The 24395-nt window shown below is 46.2% G+C and overlaps 1 protein-coding gene across 6 annotated transcripts in view; it reads left to right on the forward strand.

Annotated features, from left to right (window-relative positions):
• LOC117811300 (signal-induced proliferation-associated 1-like protein 2) overlaps window positions 1-24395 on the forward strand; it is a 137535-nt gene that overhangs the window by 84245 nt on the left and 28895 nt on the right. For all 6 annotated transcript variants that reach the window (XM_034681491.1, XM_034681487.1, XM_034681490.1 and 3 more), the window contains exons 9-14: window positions 2927-3201; window positions 10627-10881; window positions 17730-17876; window positions 19003-19106; window positions 19262-19350; window positions 22307-22674. In XM_034681491.1, coding sequence (XP_034537382.1) covers window positions 2927-3201; window positions 10627-10881; window positions 17730-17876; window positions 19003-19106; window positions 19262-19350; window positions 22307-22674 — 1238 coding nt within the window. The remainder of the gene's footprint in view (window positions 1-2926; window positions 3202-10626; window positions 10882-17729; window positions 17877-19002; window positions 19107-19261; window positions 19351-22306; window positions 22675-24395) is intronic.

Consider the following 24395-nt stretch of genomic DNA (forward strand, 5'->3'; position numbering starts at 1 on the left):
TAGTCCGAGGTAGAGGCTCCTTTTCCAGGATTATAGTCTGAGGTAGAGGCTCGTTTTTCCAGGATTATAGTCCGAGGTAGAGGCTCCTATTTCCAGGATTATAGTCCGAGGTAGAGGCTCCTTTTCCAGGATTATAGTCTGAGGTAGAGGCTCCTTTTCCAGGATTATAGTCCGAGGTAGAGGCTCCTGTTCCAGGATTATAGTCCGAGGTAGAGGCTCCTTTTCCAGGATTATAGTCCGAGGTAGAGGCTCCTATTTCCAGGATTATAGTCCGAGGTAGAGGCTCCTGTTCCAGGATTATAGTCTGAGGTAGAGGCTGCTGTTCCAGGATTATAGTCTGAGGTAGAGGCTGCTGTTCCAGGATTATAGTCCGAGGTAGAGGCTCCTTTTCCAGGATTATAGTCCGAGGTAGAGGCTCCTTTTCCAGGATTGTAGTCTGAGGTTGAGGCTTGTTTTTCCAGGATTATACTCTGAGGTAGAGGCTCGTTTTTCCAGAATTAAAACTTCCCATAATTCATCTTAAAGGACCCGGGTTTCATTCAGAGTCTCAGCTCATCATGAGGAAGGACACAGCAGGATATATTAGCATCCCTGATTAGTCGAAGGACACGAGCTCCTCGTTCAGTATGCTAATGTCCTCTCAGGCTGCCGTCCTCTCTCGGAGAGTCAGGAGGGATTCATCTCAGGAATAAGGAGGTGAAGAAGGTCTCTCCTCTCTCAGGAGGATCTGTTCGTATGAACACAGAGAGCTGACGCTGTGAAATCTGTCCTGAAGGCGTCTGTGAGGTGGACGGCTTGTGTTTCATTGAGACGGTTTAGAGGCTTCAGGTCCTGTGACGTGAAGCAGAGCAGAGACACACACACAGAAGAGCCTCCAGTGGAGCTCTCCGAGGTGTCGCTGAGCTGCGAGGTCGTGTGTTTGGCTTTACATGGCCAGATATCTCAGGTGCTTCGAGCTGTTTCTGCTACCTGTCCCAAAGAAGCAGGGTTTGATTCACTAAAGGACTGAGCAGCTTTTACTTCCTTTAAATCTGTGCAAACGAGCCAAAAGACACGAGTGATATAAGAGGATCACTTTGTCCACAGGGGGCGCCAAAACTGACACTAAAATTCCTGACTGCAGCTTTAACTGACAACAGTAGAAGTCATTCAATAAAATCCATCCTGACCATGTTCACCATTGGCTAAATGTCTAAACTGTCAACCTGCCTGATGGTTCCCTCTGTGTTCAGTAATGTGCAGCTTCTGTGCAGCTTCTGTGCAACTCTTTCTAGAACCATCTTTCTGCTCTGCCTCGCTCTGTGAGCATGATTTGTTCAGAACTTGGAGCGCCACCTTCTGGGTGAAACCGTCACTTTTTAAATGAAAATAAGGGGTTAAATGTGAGTCTTATACACCAAAGTTTACAACACATTTACAAGATTACATCTGGTGGAAAAATAAAATCCTTTGTATGCAAGATTATCAGTTTAAATAAGTCAAGGGAAACATGTTTTATATGTAGTTATTCATTCATTTGATGAGGAAGCATGCAAACACTTTGCAAGACTCCTTTTTTTACACCTGTCCTCCTGATGCAGGTGACATGAAGCAGAAACAAACACGCTCTGCATCAAGTGAAGAATCTTCTGAGCTCAGGTGAACTCTGAGTCGTTGTTTAAGATGTGCAGGACGCTCTGTTGTTGCACTCCTAACGTCTCCTCGGTTAATAAAGTTTCAGTGTCTCTCTGTGGGTCTTACATTGGACCCGGTCCTCCCTCTCACTGTGGGTCCTTCACTGGACCCGGTCCTCCCTCTCACAGCGGGTAGGGTTTCTGCCTGTGTGAGAATCTGGCCCGAGTGTTGACAGGCTGTGTTCTGAGTTAATGTGTCCCTGAGGCCAGCTGCCACTCTGAGGCAAATGGAGTCAGTCACCCACAGCTGAAGCGCGACTAATCTGACGTCTGATTAAAGCTGATTGGATGCAGTGTGAGATTTTTCCTTGAACACTGAGAGGAGACGGTCCGGTCCTGGAGTAGACCTGAATACCAGAGTGTGAGCCTCCTCTGGTTGCGTGCTTCTCGGAGACGTTGCAGCTGAAGCGAGAGCGTTGCCTGAACTTCAGTTGAACCTGAAATGCATTAAAGCGGCGGCTTAGCCCGATCCACCGCTGAGCAAAGTGAGTGACTTCATTTGCATGCACAGACGTGATTGGACGGAAACCAAATTTAGGTCTGATCTGAGCACGTGATTGGACGAGCCGTGGCTGTCCTCCAGGAACCCTCGGGTCCAGACTCTGGCCGCAGATCCTGGTCTGAAGACAGAGTCTGAACGGAGGTATTTTACAGCTCTGGATGTGAAGCAGCAGAGTCTTCAGCAGCTGCTTGTTAGATTAAAGCTGCTGAATAAACGTCGTGCTTGAACTTAGGTTAATAGACTTAGCTGTGTGTACAAATCTGTGTCTCAGGCGCCACTTTGATCCTAATCCTCCTCGCAGCACCATCAGAGCTGCTAAAGTTAGCATGTCCTGAGAGACAGGTGTGTGTTTGTGTGTGCAGGACACGTGTGTGGAGCTGTCTCTCTGCAGCTCCGAGGCTAAATCCGTTAGCTCGTGATGTGCCCTCTCATTAACTTCAATTTAAACGCTTCTTTGAATCATCCAAACAAACACGGCGTGCGGCGAGCGGCGTGCAGCGAGCAGCTTTAACTGTTTCATTTGAAATAAAAACATGCTCGTCCTTCAGAAGCTGATTCAACATGAATGAAGCTGCAGTCACTGGATCAGCTCTCATTCACATTAAGATCCCTTTGAATCCCTCTCTCTGTAACACTCCTCTTCAGGTCTCTCTCAGTCTCATGTGGTCTCATGTGGTCTCATGTGGTCTCATGTGGTCTCGCCTCTGATGGTGTCTCCGGTTTATAACCATCCCTCCCTCTTCTCTCTCAGATCACCACGCGAGGATGTGTGACATCAGAGATGACTCTGCGTCGGAACGGCCTCGGACAGCTCGGCTTCCACGTGAACTTCGAAGGCATCGTGGCCGACGTGGAGCCCTTCGGCTTCGCCTGGAAGGCCGGTCTGAGGCAGGGCAGCCGGCTGGTGGAGATCTGCAAGGTGGCCGTCGCCACGCTGACGCACGAACAAATGATCGACCTGCTGAGGACGTCCGTCAGCGTCAAAGTGGTCATCATCCAGCCTCACGAGGACGGCACGCCACGAAGGTAACGACTCACTTAGTTTCTCTCTTTCACTTTGATGCTGACGCTTTATAACGACTCTGTGAACAGAGGATGATGAGGATGATGAGGATGATGAAGCTGAATCTCACCTTTACCTGCTGGCTGTTTTGAAACAGTGAAAACATCCACAGCGGTGATGCCAGTTTCCTCTCTCCTCAGCTTGTTGCAGCAGCTCGTTCTTCTTCTCTGTGTGTAATGTGGATTGCACACTGCCCCCTACTGTCTGGGAGTTTGTAGGCTTGTTAATCAGTAAATAAAAGCTACTTTGATCTGTTGTATGAAGGGAATAATAAACAATAATAAATATTTGTATTACCACCTGATATTTTATAGGGCCTGTATCTGTATCAGGATCTCTCTCGTGTAGAGAGTTAATTGTTTTCATGCAGTAAGTTATATTTGGTGGTTTGGCTCTGTTCTGGGAGCTCCCTGCAAAACCTGAGGCGGGGAGAGCACACCTCCTCTCTCTCTCATTCTCATACATGAAACACCAAGGCAGGGAGAGCAGGACTGGTGTTAAGACCAGCTGATGTTCTGGGGGCGGAGCCTGAAGTAACGCTTTCGTCAGTTTTAAAACTCGTCCTTTATTTCTCCGTCAGCTTAATGAAGGAGAAGAAGATCCTCAAACTGAAGTCTTCATAGAAGCTTTTTCTCCTTCAGCTGATTAACGAGTTCATCCTTCGCTTTCCTGTTTGTGTAGATTAGCTTTAAGAAACGCTGACTGTCTGATTTTAAAGCAGCGTCGTCCTGTTGTTCTGTTGTTCTGTAGAGTCTCTCTCTCTCTCTTTCTCTCTCTCTCTCTCTCTCTTACAGGAGAAACTTTGTGTCTTTAGAGTCTCACAGCCGTGGACGGTCAGCATTTCTGTCTAATGATAATGAGAGGAGCGGTTTTGATTAATGGCTCGTCTTGTCCTCTCTCTCTCTCTCTCTCTCTCTCTCTCTCTCTCTCTCTCTCTCTCTCTCTCTCTCTATCTCTCTCTCCGTCTGACGGCTCTCATTTGCAGATTGCTTTTTTAAAAGCTAACCCGTCTTTTAGTGAGGAAGCATTTGTCTCCTTTGTAATAAACAGGAGAGTAATGGCTCAGAGCATCTTTAAGGTCTGTTTGACTCCTCTGAAAGCTGTTCGTCCTCTCCTCTTGTCCTCTCCTCTCGTCCTTTCCTCTCGTCCTGTCCTCTCGTTGTGTCTCCTCGTTGTGGTACAACTCTGTGAAATCACGTCTCTGGTCCACGCTCACATTTTTGAACGTCTTTGTTTTGGTTTTGATGGTTCATATTAAAAAAACTATGGCTGACGTGCAGAATCCTGAAGGTATGTGGAGTTAAAGAGACAATCAATTTGGTTTTTGGAGTCTTTCTGTAGAAACAGAGAGATGAGGGAATAAAGATGGAGCGTGCCACGCCTCAAGAGTCTTAAAGAAACTGTCTCTGCAGGAAGATCAGCTGAACTTGGATCAAAGAGACGTTCAGGGACCAAGTCAGGCCGACTGAAATCACACTGAGTCAAAGTATTAGAAGTCAGACTAACATACCTGATGATGTGTTTGGGATTGATTTCCTCGTGCATGTTCACACCTTCATGTTCACACCTTCACTTCTGTTTCATGAGTCACTTTGAACTTCCATCCAGACGTGTAGAGGCTTCTTAGTTCAGTATGAATCTGATAAACACACACAGCTGTCTAACATCAGTGTTACATCAGAGACGTGTAGGATGTGCGTGTCTAACTCTTTGGTGTGGTCTGGCAGCAGAGGAGGAACATATTCCCCACCCAGATGGCGAGCTAACGCGGCTCGTCTGAATCCATCACAGCAGCCTCTCTGGCAGGACCCACGTCTAATCCTCTTACCTCGATCTGCCATGATACACCAAGATACTCCATGATTCGATCATAATCGCTGTTCAGGGAGGCAGAGAACCACCAGACCAGCATCTTCCAGACTCTGGTTCTGTGTGGCTGAGCACGAGTCCGTCTCCCCGGAGGACAGGTCTGAAGCCGAGCCAGAGGAAGACATCTGGCTCGGCTTCAGTCACAGCTGAAGACGTTAAGACGAATCAGACGGCTATAAAGACGGTTTCATAAACACACGCTGCATCACACCGTGTCCATCAGGATCCATCAGGATCCATCAGGATCCATCGTGGAAAATGACGTTGATGCCTCTAAAAACTGCTTTATTTTTTAACATGGCGTCACATCAGGGACTCAGATGCTCGGTGTGAAGTATCAGGACACTGTCATCACTCTCTCTGTCTCTCTGTCTGTCACTTCACTTTCATCAGCCTCTAAAAACAGACTCATACATGTTGATCATTCAGCAGTTATAACAAATAGGTAAAATGGAAACTTCTTCTTTGATTTAAGGTCAATTAAGGGTTGATATACGGTCGATTTACGGTTGATTTACAGACGATTTACGGTCGGTTTACGGTTGATTAAAGATGGATTTATGGTCGATTAACGATTGATTTACGGTCAATATACGGTCAATTAACCGTCTATTTACAGTCGATTAACGGTCAATTAACAGACGATTTACGGTTGATTAACGATGGATTTATGGTCAATATACGGCCGATTAACGGTCGATTTATGGTTGATTTACGGTTGATTAACGATGGATTTACGGTCGATTTGCGGTCGATTTATGGTTGATTTACGGTTGATTAACGATGGATTTACGATCGATTAGCGATGGATTTACGGTCGATTTGCGGTTGATTTATGGTCAATATACGGCCGATTAACGGTCGATTTATGGTCGATGTACTGTCGATTTATGGTTGATTTACGATGGATTAACGATGGATTTACGGTCGATTCACGGTCTATTTATGGTTGATTAACGATGGATTTACGGTCGATTTGCGGTCGATTTATGGTTGATTTACGGTTGATCAACGATGGATTTACGGTCAATATACGGTCAATACCGTCTATTTACAGTCAATTAACGGTTGATTAACAGACGATTTACGGTTGATTAAAGATGGATTTATGGTTGATTTACAGTTGATTAACGATGGATTTATGGTCAATATACGTCGATTAACGGTCGATTTATGGTCGATTTACGGTCGATTAACGATGGATTTGCAAATGCAGAAATGCAGGAAATACAATGCTGCTCAGCGGACCAATCACAGAGCTTACAGCCCGTATCATATCAGTGTGTAATTTAATTTCAGAGGAGGTGCACGTCAGGCTACGTGTGTACGCGGCTCTTCAGTTTGGTCTGCAGTCATCCATGTCTTGGAGTTGGATCACGGAGCTGTTTCCAGACGATCCAGTTAAGATGAAAACTTTAACGTGTCTAACAGAGAAGAGCAGCTTCATATGTTTGAGTCTGAATCAGAGGAAGATGAACTCTTAAAGCAGAGACATAACAAACTCTGATTGTTAAATGCACTTTTTGTGGAGGCGGAGTCAGATGTCAGATGTCAATCAAAACGTCATCAGCTGTGTTATGTTGTGAAAAAGTCCAACCACTAAAATCAGCTCCTTGAACCCGCCTCTCTTAAAGCTTTGTTTCTGTGGTTTCTGAATCACGCTCTAAGCTTCGCTCTAAGCTCTTAGATAATTCACACGTTGTGCAGTTTGAGCCAGCTCTCAGAGGCTTTGAACGCCGTTCACTCTTCTTCTTCTTCCTCATGAGAACCAGAGCGCTCTGTGACTCTCTCCCACAGACCGGGAGGTGAGAGGTCAGGTGAAGAATCTGGAGGACCCTGGACTCTTTCTCTTCTGCTGCTCTTTGAGTCTGTAAAGTGTTGCAGTCAACAATAAGTGCTCCAGTTTTCTGAGCTATTATCTCAAAGGAAAGGAATTCAGTGGGGGCCGGACGCCCCCGTCAGTCCCCTGTGGACGCAGAGACCAGGGTTAGTCTAACAACAATGGGCAAGAGTCTCATGACCTCCAGACAATGTGGCCTGGCTCCGTACCGCTACTGTGACAGGGACATGTTTTCATAAGAGCCGGCTGAGGTCTCTGTTTTTAAAAGCTGACGGGTCTTTAAGGGAGTCTCTGAGGATCAGGGTGAGCAGTGTTTACAGACACTGTTTAAGCTGTTTATGCTCTAAACGGTTTTAGCCGCTCAGCTTTAAGCTAATAGAGACTAATATTAACCTGCTGCTGCGGGTCTCAGCGAGCAGGGACGTGGATTCAGTCAGCACTTCACAAGTTCAACGTGTGAGGAGGATGAGGAGGATGAAGTATATTATATAACATGAACTAAAGAGCGTTTGAGGGTCCAGAGAGTACAGGTTCTGTAACCGGACCCTCAGAGACCGGCCCTCCTGCTGATACTGAGCGTCCACGTGGAAGTCACACGGACACTCGTGACCTTTACTTTGAAGTGTCATCAGACACGTCACCGCTGATTTCATCTGGACTGAAGTGAAGCCGGATTCTCACCTCCTGCAAAAACCAGCACGGCCAACCAAGACCTGAAAAACCTCCAAACTGCATCACAAAGTCCTCTTCTGAATCCCCCCCCCCCCCTTGCTCCTCTGTGAGCTGAGTTTCTTTAAACCTCCTCCTCCTCCTCTTCCTCCTCCTTCTCCTCCTCACCTTCTTAATGAAGCTCCTCTCAGAGGTCTGCTCAGAGCGGCAGGAGGTCAGCACCTCTCCGGCTCTCTGCTGGGACTCTGTGGGAATGGATTAGCATGTCGCTCAGTCTCAGGCTGGGTCATCGCAGCGACAGCTCTCTGGCCGAGGTCTAAGGTCTCTCGTCCTCACACTGATCTTTTGTGATTCTTTAAAGAACCGAGACGATTGTTCTCCTCAGACCTGCTCACAGCTTCAATTTGTCTTTAAACTCGCCGTGAGAAACTTTAACTGGATGCAAAACAGACTCTGTTCAGACCGAACCACCCAGACCTTTAGAGACGATCAACTGTCACTGTCTTTAAAGGACTTTAACCAGAGGAAAGATAAAGAAGATAAACTTTATGAGCTTTAACATGAAGTGAACTAAACAGACGAATCAAAGTCAAATCCTGCAGGATGACAACAGGTTTCCAAACGCATCATCTCTTTTTATAGACTTAGCAAACAGGTTTAAGTTTGACCACAGGGGGTGCCAAAATCAACCCTCTCAGGAGCTTTAAAAGTCGCTCGAAAGAGACTCTGGGAGCTCGTGCATGTTTGGTAAATCTGAACTGGTCGTCTCTTTCTTGTTGGAGTAAAAGCCCAGCTGCAGAGTCTGAGAGTTACTCTTTATGTGCTCAATCTGTTGCGATTCCATCCTGAAACATTCCCCCTGTCAGTCGTATGAAGCTGCGTTCTGTTATTGGACTGCATGTTGGTTTAAAGCTGCAGTATGACCTCCGTGGTTTGACTTCTAGCCTCTTAACTTCAGCTGTCAGAGAGCAGCAGCAGCAGCTCCGTGTCTCTCAGCCTCGCCTCCAGCTCACGTTGAACTGTTGACCAAACACACATTTCCTGCTGCCCTTCCAAGCAGGTCCAAGTCCCCCTCTCCATTACAAACCAGGAGCGCTCTCTGCACGCTTCGTGAGGGAAGCCTGAAGGCTGCTGACGGAGAAGATTCAGATTATTTAATAAATGACCTCCTTTAGCTTCAAAGAGCGAACATGGCTGAGAGCCAGACATGACCACACACACACACACACAGTTCATCAAGGTGAAGAGAGGTTCACCACACAGTCACTGAGCTCTAAAGACGCCAGCATTAGAGTCCCAAAAACTGCAGTACCACATGAGTCCACTAGAGACTGACTCCTGCAGTGAGTCAGTCCCCATAGAGCCCCATGTTTAAATGTTACAGCAGAAATTAACGGCCCAAACATGGAGCTCCACGCCTCAAAACAGTGCAGTCCACAAACCAGGGGGGTGACGTCCGGTGGCTTCATCCATGTTGGATTCAGTCTATGCTTTCAATGCATCTCCTGATGTGAGTCATTATTCTCACTGTCCCACATATCAAAGCAGCCATGCGTGCTACATACATTCACTAAATAAGTCATGTATGGTATGTAGAGCATATTATGGATGGTCGTTCATCATGGATGAGGCCAGCTTGTTGGTGACATTGACCAGATGTGAGGAGAAGGAGGAGGAGGAGGAGGAGGAGGAGGAGGAGGAGGAGGAGGAGGAAGCGACAGTTGATCTCCTCGTTAGATCTACAAACACCTCGTCTCCGGTGGAAGGCCGGACGTAAACAGAGCAGCCACCCGTGTCCAGGTTTTGATGAAACAGGTCTCTGAGCGGGATTACTCGCCCTCTCTGCTGCCGCCGCTGCAATCAGCTGTGTGTACACGTCTGACCACACTACAGTACACACAGCTCTCCGTCCCTCAGTGAGCTCTGATGGACTTCAGAGGAGGAGGGGGGGGCGTGTAATCTCTGGGGTCACGCCTGAGATGGTTTTGGAGGGCAGAGCACCCTGGCTGTAGACGCTCACTAAGCTCCGCCCCCTCCCTCCCCTCCTGACATTAATGTTGCGTGAAATGACCTCACAGTTTGTAGTTATCTGTGAGGACGGAGACCGAGGGACGCAGAGCTGTAAAACGTTGTCTCTATTAAAGTGTATAAAGTGTTTTCACAGGTTTCAAAGTGTTTCTGACTTCCTGTTTTCTCCTGTGTGCACATGCAGCTGTTTCTGCATGCAGCTGTTTCTGCATGCTGCACATGTTCAGGTGTCACATCTGGCTGAATATTTATGACATGTGACATATGTGTTCATGTTTGTAGTCTAGTCGTGGAAATAAAAACACTCCCCATCCTTCAGCTCTCACAGAGACGTCAGGGCCGGCTGTGTTGTTCAGGATGAAGTAGTTTGAATATAAGCTGCTATGTTAAAGCTAAATGTTGTTATTGTCAGATTTGATCCCTAAAAACAACACAAAGATTCTTCTGCAACTTGAAATCATAATAATCACCAAAAGGCTTCTGGTTAATGGAGTCTGAGCTTTACTGCTCAGCTCTGTTGAATGCACGCCTCTGATTGGTCAGCGACAGCGTTAAGGTCTGATGTTTGGTCATAGCAGTCAGCTGCTCTGGAGGACAGATTCTGTCTCTTGGGACAGGACCTCATCAGATCAACCTGCAAGAAGAAGTCATTAATATTTAACAACAGCATACAAACCTGTTGACGAGGAAGACAGAAAGAGGAAAGACTAGATAAGACAGGAGGACAGGACAAGATGAAGGGACGGGATAGCAAGAAACGATAGGAAAGTACGTGGGTCAAGATACGACAGGAAAGGATTGCATCCTTGATTCTGATTGGTTAATCCCTGCACTGTAAGCTCAGCCTGTGTATGTGAAGAATAGTTTCCAGAGCTCTGCAGGCCTCAGTGTGATCAGATCGATGCACAGACAGAAGTCTGGGATGTTGTGATGTTTCTTTGTTTCTGACTCTTCACCTCCTCCTCCCTCTCGTCTCTCTCAGGGGCTGCTCCGAGCTCTACCGCATCCCCATGGTGGAGTACAAGGTCGACAGCGAGGGACAGCCCTGCGAGTACAAGACACCCTTCAGGAGAAACACCACCTGGCATCGGGTGCCCACGGCTGGCGGAGCGCCCCTCTCCCGAGGCTCGCCCACGCAGGGACCCGATCGCCTGCAGTGCCAGCAGATCCTCCAGCAGCACCAGGCCGCCATCCCACGGAGCACCTCGTTCGACAGGAAGCTGCCAGACGGGTCCAGGTGAGCTGTTTACTCCAGCTCTGCTGCCTGTTATGATTACGTTTAAGGCCTTGTTTATGGCCTTTATTGACAAAACAGCTGAGGAGAGAGGAAACAAGGAGAGTCTGAGGAGAGAGGAAGCAAGTAGAGTCTGAGGAGAGAGGGAGCAAGTAGAGTCTGAGGAGAGAGGAAACAAGGAGAGTCTGAGGAGAGAGGGAGCAAGGAGAGTCTGAGGAGAGTGGGAGCAAGGAGAGTCTGAGGAGAGAGGGACCAAGGAGAGAGGGAGCAAGGAGAGTCTGAGGAGAGAGGGAGCTGAGGAGAGAGGGAGCAAGGAAAGTCTGAGGAGAGAGGGAGCAAGGAAAGTCTGAGGAGAGAGGAAGCAAGGAGAGAGGGAGCAAGGAGAGTCTGAGGAGAGAGGGAGCAAGGAGAGTCTGAGGAGAGTGGGAGCAAGGAGAGTCTGAGGAGAGAGGGACCAAGGAGAGAGGGAGCAAGGAGAGTCTGAGGAGAGAGGGAGCTGAGGAGAGAGGGAGCAAGGAAAGTCTGAGGAGAGAGGGAGCAAGGAAAGTCTGAGGAGAGAGGAAGCAAGGAGAGAGGGAGCAAGGAGAGTCTGAGGAGAGAGGGAGCTGAGGAGAGAGGGAGCAAGGAAGGTCTGAGGAGAGAGGGAGCAAGGAGAGTCGGATGAGAGAGGAAGCAAGGAGAGTGTGAGGAGAGAGGGAGCAAGGAGAGTCTGAGGAGAGAGGAAACAAGGAGAGTCTGAGGAGAGAGGAAACAAGGAGAGTCTGAGGAGAGAGGAAGAAAGGAGAGAGGGAGCAAGGAGAATCTGAGGAGAGAGGAAGCAAGGAGAATCTGAGGAGAGAGGAAGCAAGGAGAGTCTGAGGAGAGAGGGAGCAAGGAGAGTATGAGGAGAGAGGAAGCAAGGAGAGTCTGAGGAGAGAGGAAGAAAGGAGAGAGGGAGTAAGGAGAGACTGAGGAGAGAGGAAGCAAGGAGATTCTGAGGAGAGAGTAAGCAAGGAGAGTCTGAGGAGAGAGCAAGCAAGGATAGTCTGAGAAAAGAGGAAGCAAGGAGAGTCTGAGGAGAGCAGGAGCAAGGAGAGAGGGACCAAGGAGAGTATGAGGAGACAGGAAGCAAGGAGAGTCTGAGGAGGGAGAAAGGAGAGTGAGAGAGGAAAAAAGGAGAGTCTGAGGAGAGAGGATGCAAGGTGAGTATGAGGAGAGAGGAAGCAAGGAGAGTCTGAGTAGAGAAAGGAGAGTCTGAGGAGAGAGGGAGCAAGGAGGGTCTCAGGTGAGAGGAGAGAGGAAGCAAGGAGGGTCTGAGGAGAGAGGAGAGTCTGAGGAGAGAGGGAGCAAGGAGAGTCAGACTGTAGCTGACAGGTTCCAAGTAGTCTCAGTAGTTTTTCAGTAGGACGCTTCATCACTCTGCTGTAGTAAGAGTTTAATTTTAGTTTTTATTAAAGTTATAAAGACACAAACAGAAACTGTCCCTTCAGGATGATTCAGTAGAAACATGGTATTGACGCCTCAGCAGCGTCACTCTCAGTGAGGGAGAAAAGGTGAAAGCAGACACGATTAAACGATGAGCGCTTTAAGGATTACAGGATGTTTTTGTGAGTTGAGCTGTTTGGATGTTTTTTAATAACAAAGCCACGCAGACGATCAAACATCACGACGCTCTGAAGAACCCTTTGAGATGAAATCTTTGAACCCTCGGCCTCTCTCGTTCAGACGGAGCCGCCGTCATATCTGAGAGGATGTTATTGTGTTCACTTATTTACATCCTCATAAACGCAGCGCTTCAGCCCCATGGATTCACGGCTCCTCTTTCATCCCTCCTCAGACCTCACACTTTGTTCCTGCTCTTTCTCTCTGGACGTCTCCATCCAGCCATGTAACCACCATTTGTTGGTCCTAATGAAACCCTGCAGCCATGATAACCTTTCAGAGTGTCACACCAACCCCCCCAAACCCCCCAAACCCCCCTGTGTCTCCTGCTCTGACTGTACCCGGGTAATGGCCGCTTCCTCCGCCTAATCAGAGACTGTGGCAGTCTGAGCGCTCCCCTCTTCTCCTCTTCCTCTCTGCTCCCCTCTTCCTCTCTTCTCCCCCTCCTGCTGAGGAGGAGGAGGTGATGGGGACACCGACACAGCTCATCTCATCTCATCCAATTACTGCAGAAACAAAGAGAGTGCTCTTCCCTGGACCGCAATATGAAGCACTCCAGAGGGAGCAGGAGGATGGGAGGATGGGAGGATGGAGGGGGGGAGCCACAGAGGGAAGGAGAGAGGGAGGATATTATACTGTGACATATTGCAGACAAGAAGGGAAGCTTATTATTTGTATTGCATGTTGTGTGGACATGTAGAACAAACCGGAGCAGGTGTAGAGACTCGGGCAAAGAGGCTTCTGCAGCCGCGAGGTGGAGCATGAACAGACGTAGAGACGCTCTGCTCATTATGAAGATTTAAAATGATGATTATATTTTTAACCAGAAACACTCCGGGCCTCATCTCTCACCTCGTCTGCAGCCTCAGAGTTGGTGCACCTCCATCTGCAGGAAACAAAGGCTGAGCTGAAGTCATGTGAAGTACCTCCTGCTGGTTGAAGTGTGCACATTACTCTGGTAGTTACCCTCACAGGGACACTAAAGTGAGCCTTCCTCTCAGAGATCACTGCACCAGCTCGTAAACCGAGTTGTCATGAGGAGGGCAGAGAGATGGTAACCTTTCCTCCCCCTCTCTCTACTGACACCACCCTGCCTCTCTTTAGAAATCAGCAGACAACGACACGCTGACACGCCAACTCCCTCGTCCTCTACTCAGTCACCTGACCTCGGGGAGATCTGATGAATCCCCACTCGAAGCCTGCACGGGCCAAAACCTCCAGCATCATGACCCGGCCTGAGTCAGCAAGCTCTGGCATGCTCTCTGTGATGAGTGTTTGTGTGATACATGGTAACGCTTAGTCTGTCTGTGGGCTCATAATAATCGTACCAACACATACGAAGCTCTCACTGCAGGAATCAGTCTGCTCTAAAAATAAGCAGATAAATATTAACACCTCTCTCTTTGATGTGAGCGCACAGATTTTAAATTAACACCTTGACGGATCCTGTCAGAGCTTTAATGTTAAATGAAGCTCTCTGAGCCTCATGCAGCGAGGGGATCAAACTGATTATTAAAGAGGAAGAGAAGCAACGCCAGAGACGATTAGAGCCAATCAGGGGGAAGGAGTCTGACACGTTTCACCTCTGCTTGTTGACACTGTGGAAAAACTTCAGTTTCCATCAGGACTGTAAGTTTGTGGGCGAAACAACATGGAGGATGTTTTAATAATGAAGCCTGTGCTGTGATCTGAGCAATATGATTTGTGTGTGTGACGTTACATCGCTGTACGATTCAAAAACAACATCATAAGATATGAAACGATAACCTACACACAATTTAAGTTCAGTCAGACATCTCAGGTTTAAATTCTTTATTGTAGCAGCAAGTACATATTCATGTTTGGCGCCCAGGCCTCATCACTCCCTGCAAATTAATCGTGTACACTTAAAGGGAGCTGAAAAGCATGAAGGCAAATGATGTTGATGGTTCAAAGTATTTTGAACCGGTTCTCATCTGGAGCTGGTTCTCAATTCCATCCCTTGATAGAAAACGACCTGATGCCACACTGTACTGTCCCCTTAGAGAAATCTGTCTGTGATGCATTTATGATGAAGATGGATCCCTGAAATATGGATTTACAGTGAAACAGTAACATTCATATTTGACCAAACAAACAGAAGAGTTGAATGTTTTATTTTAGAATGAGAGACTGAGAGAATATAATCCAGTCTGTGAGGAGGTGACAGGTGTTGTCAGTGAGGGGTGCTGGAGTTCGTCTGACAGGCTGTGGGCGGACGTCTGACAATAGATGAAGCATCATCATCATCATCCAGCTGAATCCAGACTTGGCACCATAAAACCTGACACCTCCTCTGCAGCCAACCGAAACCGGCTGCTAAGCTCTGCAGCCTTCAGTGTTATTGCAACGCAGACAGAAAAATTATGTCCAAACCCAGCAGCACCCCCCCCTTTCCCCCCTCACCCGCCTGGATCCTTACATTGTGTCAGTGAAGGAGAACAAAAAGCAGCTGCTGCTGTTTCACATTTAAGAGCCTGGCCCCGGCAGGAGAGACCGACACTTCAGCCGGGGAGGAAATGTAGAGCTCAGGCCAAAGCGCTGGATGAAGTGTGCTGAGACCGACTTACTGACAGTTTAGTGAGTTTCCCATGGAGGTCCAGACAAAGAGACCCGGCCGCGGAGCTGAAACGCCATGCAGGAGGTTTTCACCTTATAAAGGGACTTTTTATATCGCGGTTATTAAACCCAAAGTCCCCACAGGATCCTTTCTGTGACATGTCCCGCCATGTTTCTGATCTTTAATGTTCCTCTGTGCTCGTGTTGTTGTTTGGATAGAGACCTTTTACGATGAAGGGACATAATACAAACTTTATGTTCATGTGAAACTGTCAGCCACAGAAATGGAAAGCATCTCAGTTTGAATCCAGTTTGAGAGGCATAATGTAAATACCATCCCACTCCCGTCCAGTAACACGACCTCCTCCTGTGACGGGGAGAGGAAGGCCTCAGGGCTGCAGACTGAACCCCAATCCAGTGTTTGTTTTTCTCTCCAGACGGTAGTCCACAAGATTTTTCTCTTTTGACCGAGTAAAGCAAAGGAACCTTTCAGGACCAGGATCAGGATCAGTCAAGGACTAAGGCTTATTCAAAAAAACTTAGGCTGCAGCTAATCAATTAATCTGCTGATTATTTATTTACACTGTACCTTTAAATACTACACACTGTACCTTTAAATACCACACACTGTACCTTTAAATACTACACACTGCACCTTTAAATACTACACACTGTACCTTTAAATACTACACACTGTACCTTTAAATACTACACACTGTCACTTTAAATACTACACACTGTACCTTTAAATACCACACACTGTACCTTTAAATACTACACACTGCACCTTTAAATACTACACACTGTACCTTTAAATACTACACACTGCACCTTTAAATACTACACACTGTACCTTTAAATACTACACACTGTACCTTTAAATACTACACACTGTACCTTTAAATACTACACACTGTACCTTTAAATACTACACACTGTAACTTTAAATACTACACACTGCACCTTTAAATACTACACACTGTACCTTTAAATACTACACACTGTACCTTTAAATACTACACACTGTAACTTTAAATACTACACACTGCACCTTTAAATACTACACACAGTACCTTTAAATACTACACACTGTACCTTTAAATACTACACACTGTAACTTTAAATACTACACACTGCACCTTTAAATACTACACACTGTACCTTTAAATACTACACACTGTGCCTTTAAATATTACACACTGTACCTTTAAATACTACACACTGCACCTTTAAAGATTACACACTGTACCTTTAAATACTACACACTGTACCTTTAAATACTACACACTGCACCTTTAAATATCACACACTTTACCTTTAAATATCACACACTTTACCTTTAAATACTACACCCTGCACCTTTAAATACTTCACACTGTACCTTTAAATACTACACACTGCACCTTTAAATACTACACACTGTACCTTTAAATGCTTCACCCTCTCTCATGCTGGATCTTCTTCCCTCCTTCCTCTTCTTGCACTTCTTGAGTGTCACCATCTGGATAACTCCCTCAGACTTATATCCAGAACTAATCTGTGTTTCTGTTTGTTTTTGGAGAACAAGCCCTCGCCCCCTCTCTGACAGCGCCAGCGTTTTCTCAGAGATTATTCACGGTGCAAAGAGGCCATTCACGAGTGTCAGCCAATAACACGGCTGTTAACACGGGAGGAGAGGGAGAGCTTTTACTTTGTCTTTATCAAATTAAAGCTTTAAGAGTCAAAAAATCAGGCATGAAGTTTATATTAGTTTAAATAATAACTTCTCTGGACGGAAGTTTACTTTGGATTTTAGTTATGTGGATTATTTGTTGTCAGAGGTCTAGAAAAAATGTCAAATATTGCAGTTTTCAACAAAGCAAATTTAGAAAATGAGCTTTTATTGGTTTAAATTCATTGCAGTTTTTATTTTGCAGCCCCGAATCTTATATTTAGGTTTAATTATTTCAACATTAAAAACATAGAACCATGTTACACTAAAAATATTAAAATACTAGAAATATATTTTCATTAATTTAACCTTAAATAAAATTACAACAAGCTAGAACAAGTTCCTGTTTACTTTGAGCTAACAGCATTTGTGGTTTTTACATTGAGCTAACAGCATTTGTTGTGTTTACGTTGAGCTAACAGCATTTTTAGTTCTTACGTTGAGCTAACAGCATTGGTAGTTTTTACATTTAGCTAACATCATTTGTAGTTTTGACGTTTAGCTAACAGCATTTGTAGTCTTTACGTTGATCTGACAGCATTTGTAGTTTTTACTTTGAGAAAACACCATTTGTAGTTTTAATGTTTAGCTTACAGCATTTTTAGTTTGTACGTTGAGCTAACAGCATTTGTAGTTTTTATGTTGAGCTAACAGTATTTGTAGTTTTTACATTGAGATAACACCATTTGTAGTTTTTACATTGAGCTATCAGCATTTGTAGATTTTATTTTGAGCTAACAGCGTTTGTAGTCTAACGTTGATCTGACAGCATTTGTAGTTTTAACGTTTAGCTAACATCATTTTTAGTTTTTACGTTTAGCTAACAGCATTTGTAGTTTTTACGTTTAGCTAACATCATTTGTAGTTTTCTCTCTGAGGACAGATTTTGAACAGCTGTGTTTGTGTTTCTGTGTTTCTGCAGGACGATGCAGGACATGGAGAACCCTCAGGTCACCTCATGTAACAAAGGAGACCAGCACTACCGCAGCTCCCCCAGTAACCAGTCCTCCTCCAGTGATCCGGGACCCTGCGGCAGCGGCACCTGGTCCCAGCAGCCTGGATACGACGGGTACGAGCAGCGGCAGCAGCGTTTCTCCTTTAACAGTGTCCCTGCAGGTTTTTTTTCTTCCTCCGTGATGAATGCAGCTACAATCAGTCCCTGCTCTATTTTCTCAGAACATGCAATTTTGCAAAATGACAGCAATTTCTCTGTGAAATGACCGAATCAGCGCACTTTTTGGCCCTATTTTTTGCAGAAAGTGATCTGACTGAGAAATATGCTGTGGTCTGAAACATCATCCGGAGCTTACAAAGGGCAGATAATGGAGGATGATGACTTTCATGCATGAGAGTTTTTTTCTTTTTATGTGCATTATTTAAGTTTCAATCCATTCTTTCCAAATCATACATAAACGGGCACTTTGTCAATCCGGCTGCTCAGTTTCTAACTCTGAAAGTCCAAGCAGAGTCCTTTTGGGGGTTTTTTGTGCAGAAAATGAGCACTTAAATATAATCTGAAGTGATTATAAAGTATTCCTTCTGTCCTTTAGTCTCTCCTGCAGAGACTGAAGAGCCACTTTAACAAACTACTCAGTCAGTTTGAAGAAAGCAATTAAAACCAAAAAACAGACCCAGAGTGAGCAGCAGGGGGGACAGGACTTTAGTCTTTATGTTCCCGTCCCTGCTCATGAGTTTAGACCTTCAGACTCGGGTACCATGGTTTCGAGTCCTGCACACGAGCAGAATCCTTCAGAGACCGTCGTCTGTCAGTCAGCGGTTACACGCCGTGACGGAAGGCTCCACGCCGCTGCTCTCCTGTCAGAGGCCTCAGACTCTCAGAGCCGCCACCGTGCAAGAACAACAGACACGGCGAGCGATCGATTGATCTCCAGTTAGCGACGTGACGGCCTCTGTTGCTCCGCTGTAACCTTTAATGAGTCTTTAAGGTTCGATTAAGACGCACGCAGGGAAATTTGCTGCTCTGTGGTTTGTGTCAGGAGCGGAGGAGAGACTCTGCCAGGTCTAATGAAGGAGGTCTCTCGTCTGCAGCGATGTTCTTTATTCCGTTTAAAGCTCGAGTGATTTGACCTTAAACGATCCGGAGCTAACTGTCTGTTAAATCCATCAGAGCCTCTCATGGCGAGATTACAGAGAATGAAGCACAGCTCACACTCATCCTGCGTTTTTTCCTTCAGGTGTCCCTCTCCAATCCTCCATGAGAGGGCGGGGGACATGCAGGGAGGAGATGGGGAGATCCACAGGGAGAGGGAGCCAACCTTAGAGAGGACCCGGTCTGCAGGTGAGTCTGAAACTGTTCTCTTTGTTCCTGATTGTCGTCTGTGTGATGTTTCATTGCCTGTTGTTTCGTTCGTTGTTACCGGGTCAGAACTCTCTGTGATCCTGAATGAATAAGTCTTCTGTCTGATCAGAGCTGGATCTGTTTCTGCTCCACAGAGGCGAAGTGGCACATCCCCTCCACCAAGATCCTGAACCCTCTGAAGCAGAGAGAAGGAGGGAAGGACTCGCCAAACAAGCTGTCCAGGGTAAAAACTCTGACCTACTTTAGTCCCAGTTTCAAAAAGCTCTCTGCAACACTTCATGTTTGAAATCCAGGGTCGGCTCGTTTGAAGGGCAGCGGGCTCTTTCATGGGGCTCTGCAGAGAGCTCTGGTTTCCCCTCATCAGGACCAGGCGGGTCAGATCGTCCTTGTTTGTGGGCTCACTCAGAGTATTAGAGCTGGTCGCCTGCAGACTCTTCATCACTTCATCAGCATGCTAACAGGCATCACTGTATCTCTCACTTTTCTAGGACACTCTTTCCTAGAAGGTTGAATATATTAAGCTTTCTCTTCTTCCAACCCTCGCTACTTTTCTCTTTCTCCTCTTCCCTCCTTTCTTCCTCCTGTGGAGCTGGAGGCTGGCTCACACAGCTAACAACTTCTCAGAGCTTTTAAAGCGTGTCGAGGATGAAATATTTAAACCGTCCCTTTGGCATCGTCCTCCTCTTCCTCCCGACGCACAGAGATGTTTTTAAAATCAGAGTCTCTGTTTGTGATCATCTGAGACGCCTCTGTGGTTAACAGTGTAAGGCTCAGTGTGGTGAGGTGTAGATCCTAATCTCTGACATCAATCAATCAATCAATCAATCAATCTTTATTCATATAGCTCCAAATCACAACAAACGTGATCAAAGTTCTGTTTTTAACCTCGGGGTCTGTGCTCGAGGCGCTCTAATTTCTGATTAGAGTGGTAGTTAATTTAATACATGGTCAAATTCCACCAATCAGTATCAAGAAGGGGCGGGGCTTCAGATGTCTCTGTTAACAGCAATGCCAGAGGTCCGTACGGAGCAGAAAGTAACCACACTTGATTTTTCATGGCACACTTTCAAAGTCTAGAGCGGCTGCTAACGCTACGACCCCATTCCTGTCGACTGTTTTTAGTTTCTTGTTGAATTAAAGGAAACATGAAGCATACACGGCATTATTAAACACACCTAAGGCCATGATTAAGTGAAGCACAAGTGCCACAGGACAGCTTTTGTGACCTTGCAAGAGTTAACACTGGTGAGAAACGCTTGTGGGCTGCGAGGGTAAAAAATAAAACCCACAGTGGACATGAACCTTAATCCTTTAGGACTGACTGTGTCTACAGTCAGCTCACCAAAGGAAATGTGGCGCAACAAGTTGAATAGGAAAAATCACAGTACAGCCCTAATAGTTGATTTGAACATAAGTTCGCCTCTGACAAGGCAGACAGCCAATAGCAAGTAAGCGTTTTGGTGTGGCCCCCCCAAAATTTGGGCTCAAGCCACCCCTTGCCCAACCTTTGGACACACCCCTGATTTGACCCTGTAGCAGCAGATAGGATGAAACTGTCAGTAAGTAAAAGTAAAATCCAGTTTGTTTTTCTCTCCAGACGGTAGTCCACAAGATTTTTCTCGTTTGACCGAGACTAAAGCTTATTCATACAAACTTAGGCTGCAGCTAATCAATTAATCTACTGATTATTTATTTACACTGTACCTTTAAATACAACACACTGTAGCTTTAAATACCACACACTGTACCTTTAAATACTACACACTGTAGCTTTAAATACTACACACTGTACCTTTAAATACTACACACTGTAGCTTTAAATACCACACACTGTAGCTTTAAATACTTCACACTGTACCTTTAAATACTACACACTGTAGCTTTAAATACCACACACTGTACCTTTAAATACTACACACTGTAGCTTTAAATACCACACACTGTATCTTTAAATACTACACACTGCACCATTGGCAAAATGTGGTGCAACAAGATGCAATACGAAAATTCACAGTAAAGCCCAAATAGTTGATTTGAACTTAAATCATGCCTCTGACAAGGCAGACAGCCAATAGCAAGTAAGCGTTTTGGTGTGGCCCCCCCAAATTTTGGGCTCAAGCCACCCCTGGCCCCAACTTTGGACACGCCCCTGATTTGACCCTGTAGCAGCAGATAGGATGAAACTGTCAGTAAGTAAAAGTAAAATCCAGTGTTTGTTTTTCTCTCCAGACCGTAGTCAACAAGATTTTTCTCTTTTGACCGAGTGAGGCAAAGGAACCTCTTAGGACCAGGATCAGGATCAGTCAAAGACTAAGGCTTATTCAAACAAACTTATGCTGCAGCTAATCGATTAATCTACTGAATACTTATGTTCACTGCACCTTTAAATAACACACACTGTACCTTTAAATATTACACACTGTACCTTTAATTGCTTCACACTGTATTTTTAAATACTTCACACTGTGCCTTTAAGTACCACACACTGCACCTTTGGCGAAATGTAGCGCAACAAGATGCATAGGAAAATTCAGAGTACAGCCCAAATGGTTCATTTGAACATAAGTCACGCCTCTGAAAAGGCAGACAGCTAATAGCAAGTAAGCATTTTGGGCTCAAGTCACCCTGGCCCCAACTTTGGATTCGCCCCTGATTCGCCCCTGTAGCAGCAGATAGGATGAAACTGTCAATAAGTAAAAGACAATCTTGTGCATAAAAACAGCCTTAAAAAGACACAAATAAATAATTCATAATAACTTAAATATGGACATAGATCAAACTGATTATAAAGTAATCTGACAGTTTGATTAAAGTTGAAAGGAGCATTTAGTTATTTACAGGCTGTATAGTGTCCTAATGTGACGGCCACCTGAAACAGAAACACTTCTAGAGGTCAAACTTTCTGCTCTCTGGAGGCTCTAAAGGTCACAAAAGAAAGTTCTGTTTTTAAAGTTGAAACTTGATGAGCCCCTCGTTGCTCAGAGAAAAGAGACGTCTGAAAACATGACGCAGCCTGAAGGGTAAACTCTTTCCCCTCCGGCTCGTTAAAACAACTGTACAAATATCTGCACCGTCTGTTTGACCTCCTGTGATTCACTGTGTTTCTCTCTCCTGCTCTTCCTCCTCCTCCTCCTCCTCCTCCTCCTCCTCCTCCTCCTCCTCCTCTTCCTCTCCACCAGACGGGTGATAAAAACTCCAGCCACTCCAGTAGCAACACCCTCTCCAGCAACGCCTCCAGTAACAGCGACGATAAGCACTTTGGCTCGGGGGACCTGATGGACCCGGAGATCCTGGGCCTCACGTACATCAAAGGGGCGTCCACGGACAGCGGCATAGACACTAATCCCTGCGTGGCCCCCGGGGCCCGGGTGCTGCTGCAGGGCCGGGTGGGGGAGCAGGGGCACCCCTGGGAGCACCACGAGGACGGGGTGTCAGAGGAGGATCATGGGAAACTGTACCTGCCGCAGGGCTACGCCGCAGCCATCATGTCGAGTCACGTGACGGAGGGAAGCATCGGGGACCTGAGCGAGATCTCATCACACTCAAGGTACGGTCCAGAGACCAGGTGTGCTCTTAGTGAAGGACTCTGTTGATCCTGTTTCTCTATGCTGGGTTCTTCTAAAGCTGTTTACAGTTTCATTTTCAGACAAACAGAAAACATGAAGAGTGATTAATACACAGGACACGAGGGGTTAATGATCGATCAGACACATGAACCTGTGAAAGTATTAACCCTTCAAGCTTCTCCACATGATGGAATATCAAAAGGTTAAATATATGATACTGTGTGATACCAAACTGCATGATGAGATATGATCTGATATCTGAAACCTCTCCTTCAAGCTGACGTCAGCTCGCTCTGCTCTCTGATTTATTGATGATCAGTCATCGATTAATTAATCACATGTTTTTATAGTTCATGCTCCAAACATGTGGAGAGCAGTCTGCAGCTCCTCCTCTAAACAAACACAGATACAGACACAAGAACAAAGGAAGGTTTCTAGCTGTTATCTGACCTTCTGGCCCGCTGGGCGCGCTCTGTGCTGACCCTCAGCCTGACTCTTCCAGCTGTGCTGAGCGCTGGGTGGGGCCGCTGTCAGGCCAAAGCAGCACGGGGGGTTTCATCACACCACCGTCCGAGTCCTCCCCGGCAGACCGGGGCCCATCTGGGTTAGAGGAGAGGTGTGACGGAGGGTTGGCCCTGCAGCCTCTCGCAGTCTGCCTCTGAAGAAACGGGGTCTATTTGTTTGTGGCGTGCAGGATTATGTTAGCGCAATCTGTTCAGATCATTGACCTGTCGGCAGGCGTGGAGCCATCCGCTCCGGGGACGTCACTCAGAAACAGATACAGAGCCTGTGCCATCACCTTGACTACTCCAGCGCTTCCCACCTCTTTATGTAATGGTCTCTGACAGCCGAGTGTCATCTGAATAAACAGTGAAGCAGCAGGAGCGGCGTGAGCAGCGTGAGCAGGGAGGGGCCCAGATGGTCATGAATATGGAAACAGAGAGTGGAGGGCCTGCAGCTAAAGCCACCTCTGTTGTCTCAGGGAGCTAAAGACGACGTTTACTGAAAGTTTCCTAGAAAACAAAGAGAGGCCCGAGGAATGAGACCAAGATCCAGGATCATGTTATTATCCTGTAATCTGCTGAGTGTCTTCAGGAGGAGAAATAAAAAACCTCCTCGTCTTGAGAGCTCAAACTGAAGTCTGCAAACAAACTAAGAGTTCAGAAGCAAAGAGGGAATTCTGTTAGAAACAGCAGAAAAACTACAAATCCTTTGTTAGGGAGGCGGGACCTGCAAACGTTTGACTTCCTGTGCTGTTAGGATTCATATCACAGCCGAAAAGACAGTGTCGCCCAGTCAGGATTGTAACTAGTATATCGGTCTTTTTCATGCTGGTGGCTTGCATGTATTTGCTCCATCTCCTTCCTCGTCGGTCGTCTCTCCTCCCATTTCAAACGGAGACGCCAAAAGTTGGTGAAAAGAAGACCTCAGTGCGGAGTACGCCGGTCAGTTCAGCTTCCTGTCTCTCTTCGGTCAAGTTTCCCTCCCTGCTTGAGCCGCTTTGAGCGCTAGGGTGTGCACGTGTGTGATATATGCATGGACAGGAAGAAAACAGAGACAATTTTAAATAGCCACAGAAGCACAGGGGACCTTTCTAGACTGCAAAATAAAGTAAATCAAATGAGGTTTTTGTATTTTCCCCCAAAATTGGGAGACATATTTATATTTTCCCAGTAAAGCTGGTGAAAAAAGAGAACAATTC

This window comes from Notolabrus celidotus, chromosome 4 (genome assembly GCF_009762535.1).
Source record: "Notolabrus celidotus isolate fNotCel1 chromosome 4, fNotCel1.pri, whole genome shotgun sequence".
Classification (NCBI taxonomy): domain Eukaryota; kingdom Metazoa; phylum Chordata; class Actinopteri; order Labriformes; family Labridae; genus Notolabrus; species Notolabrus celidotus.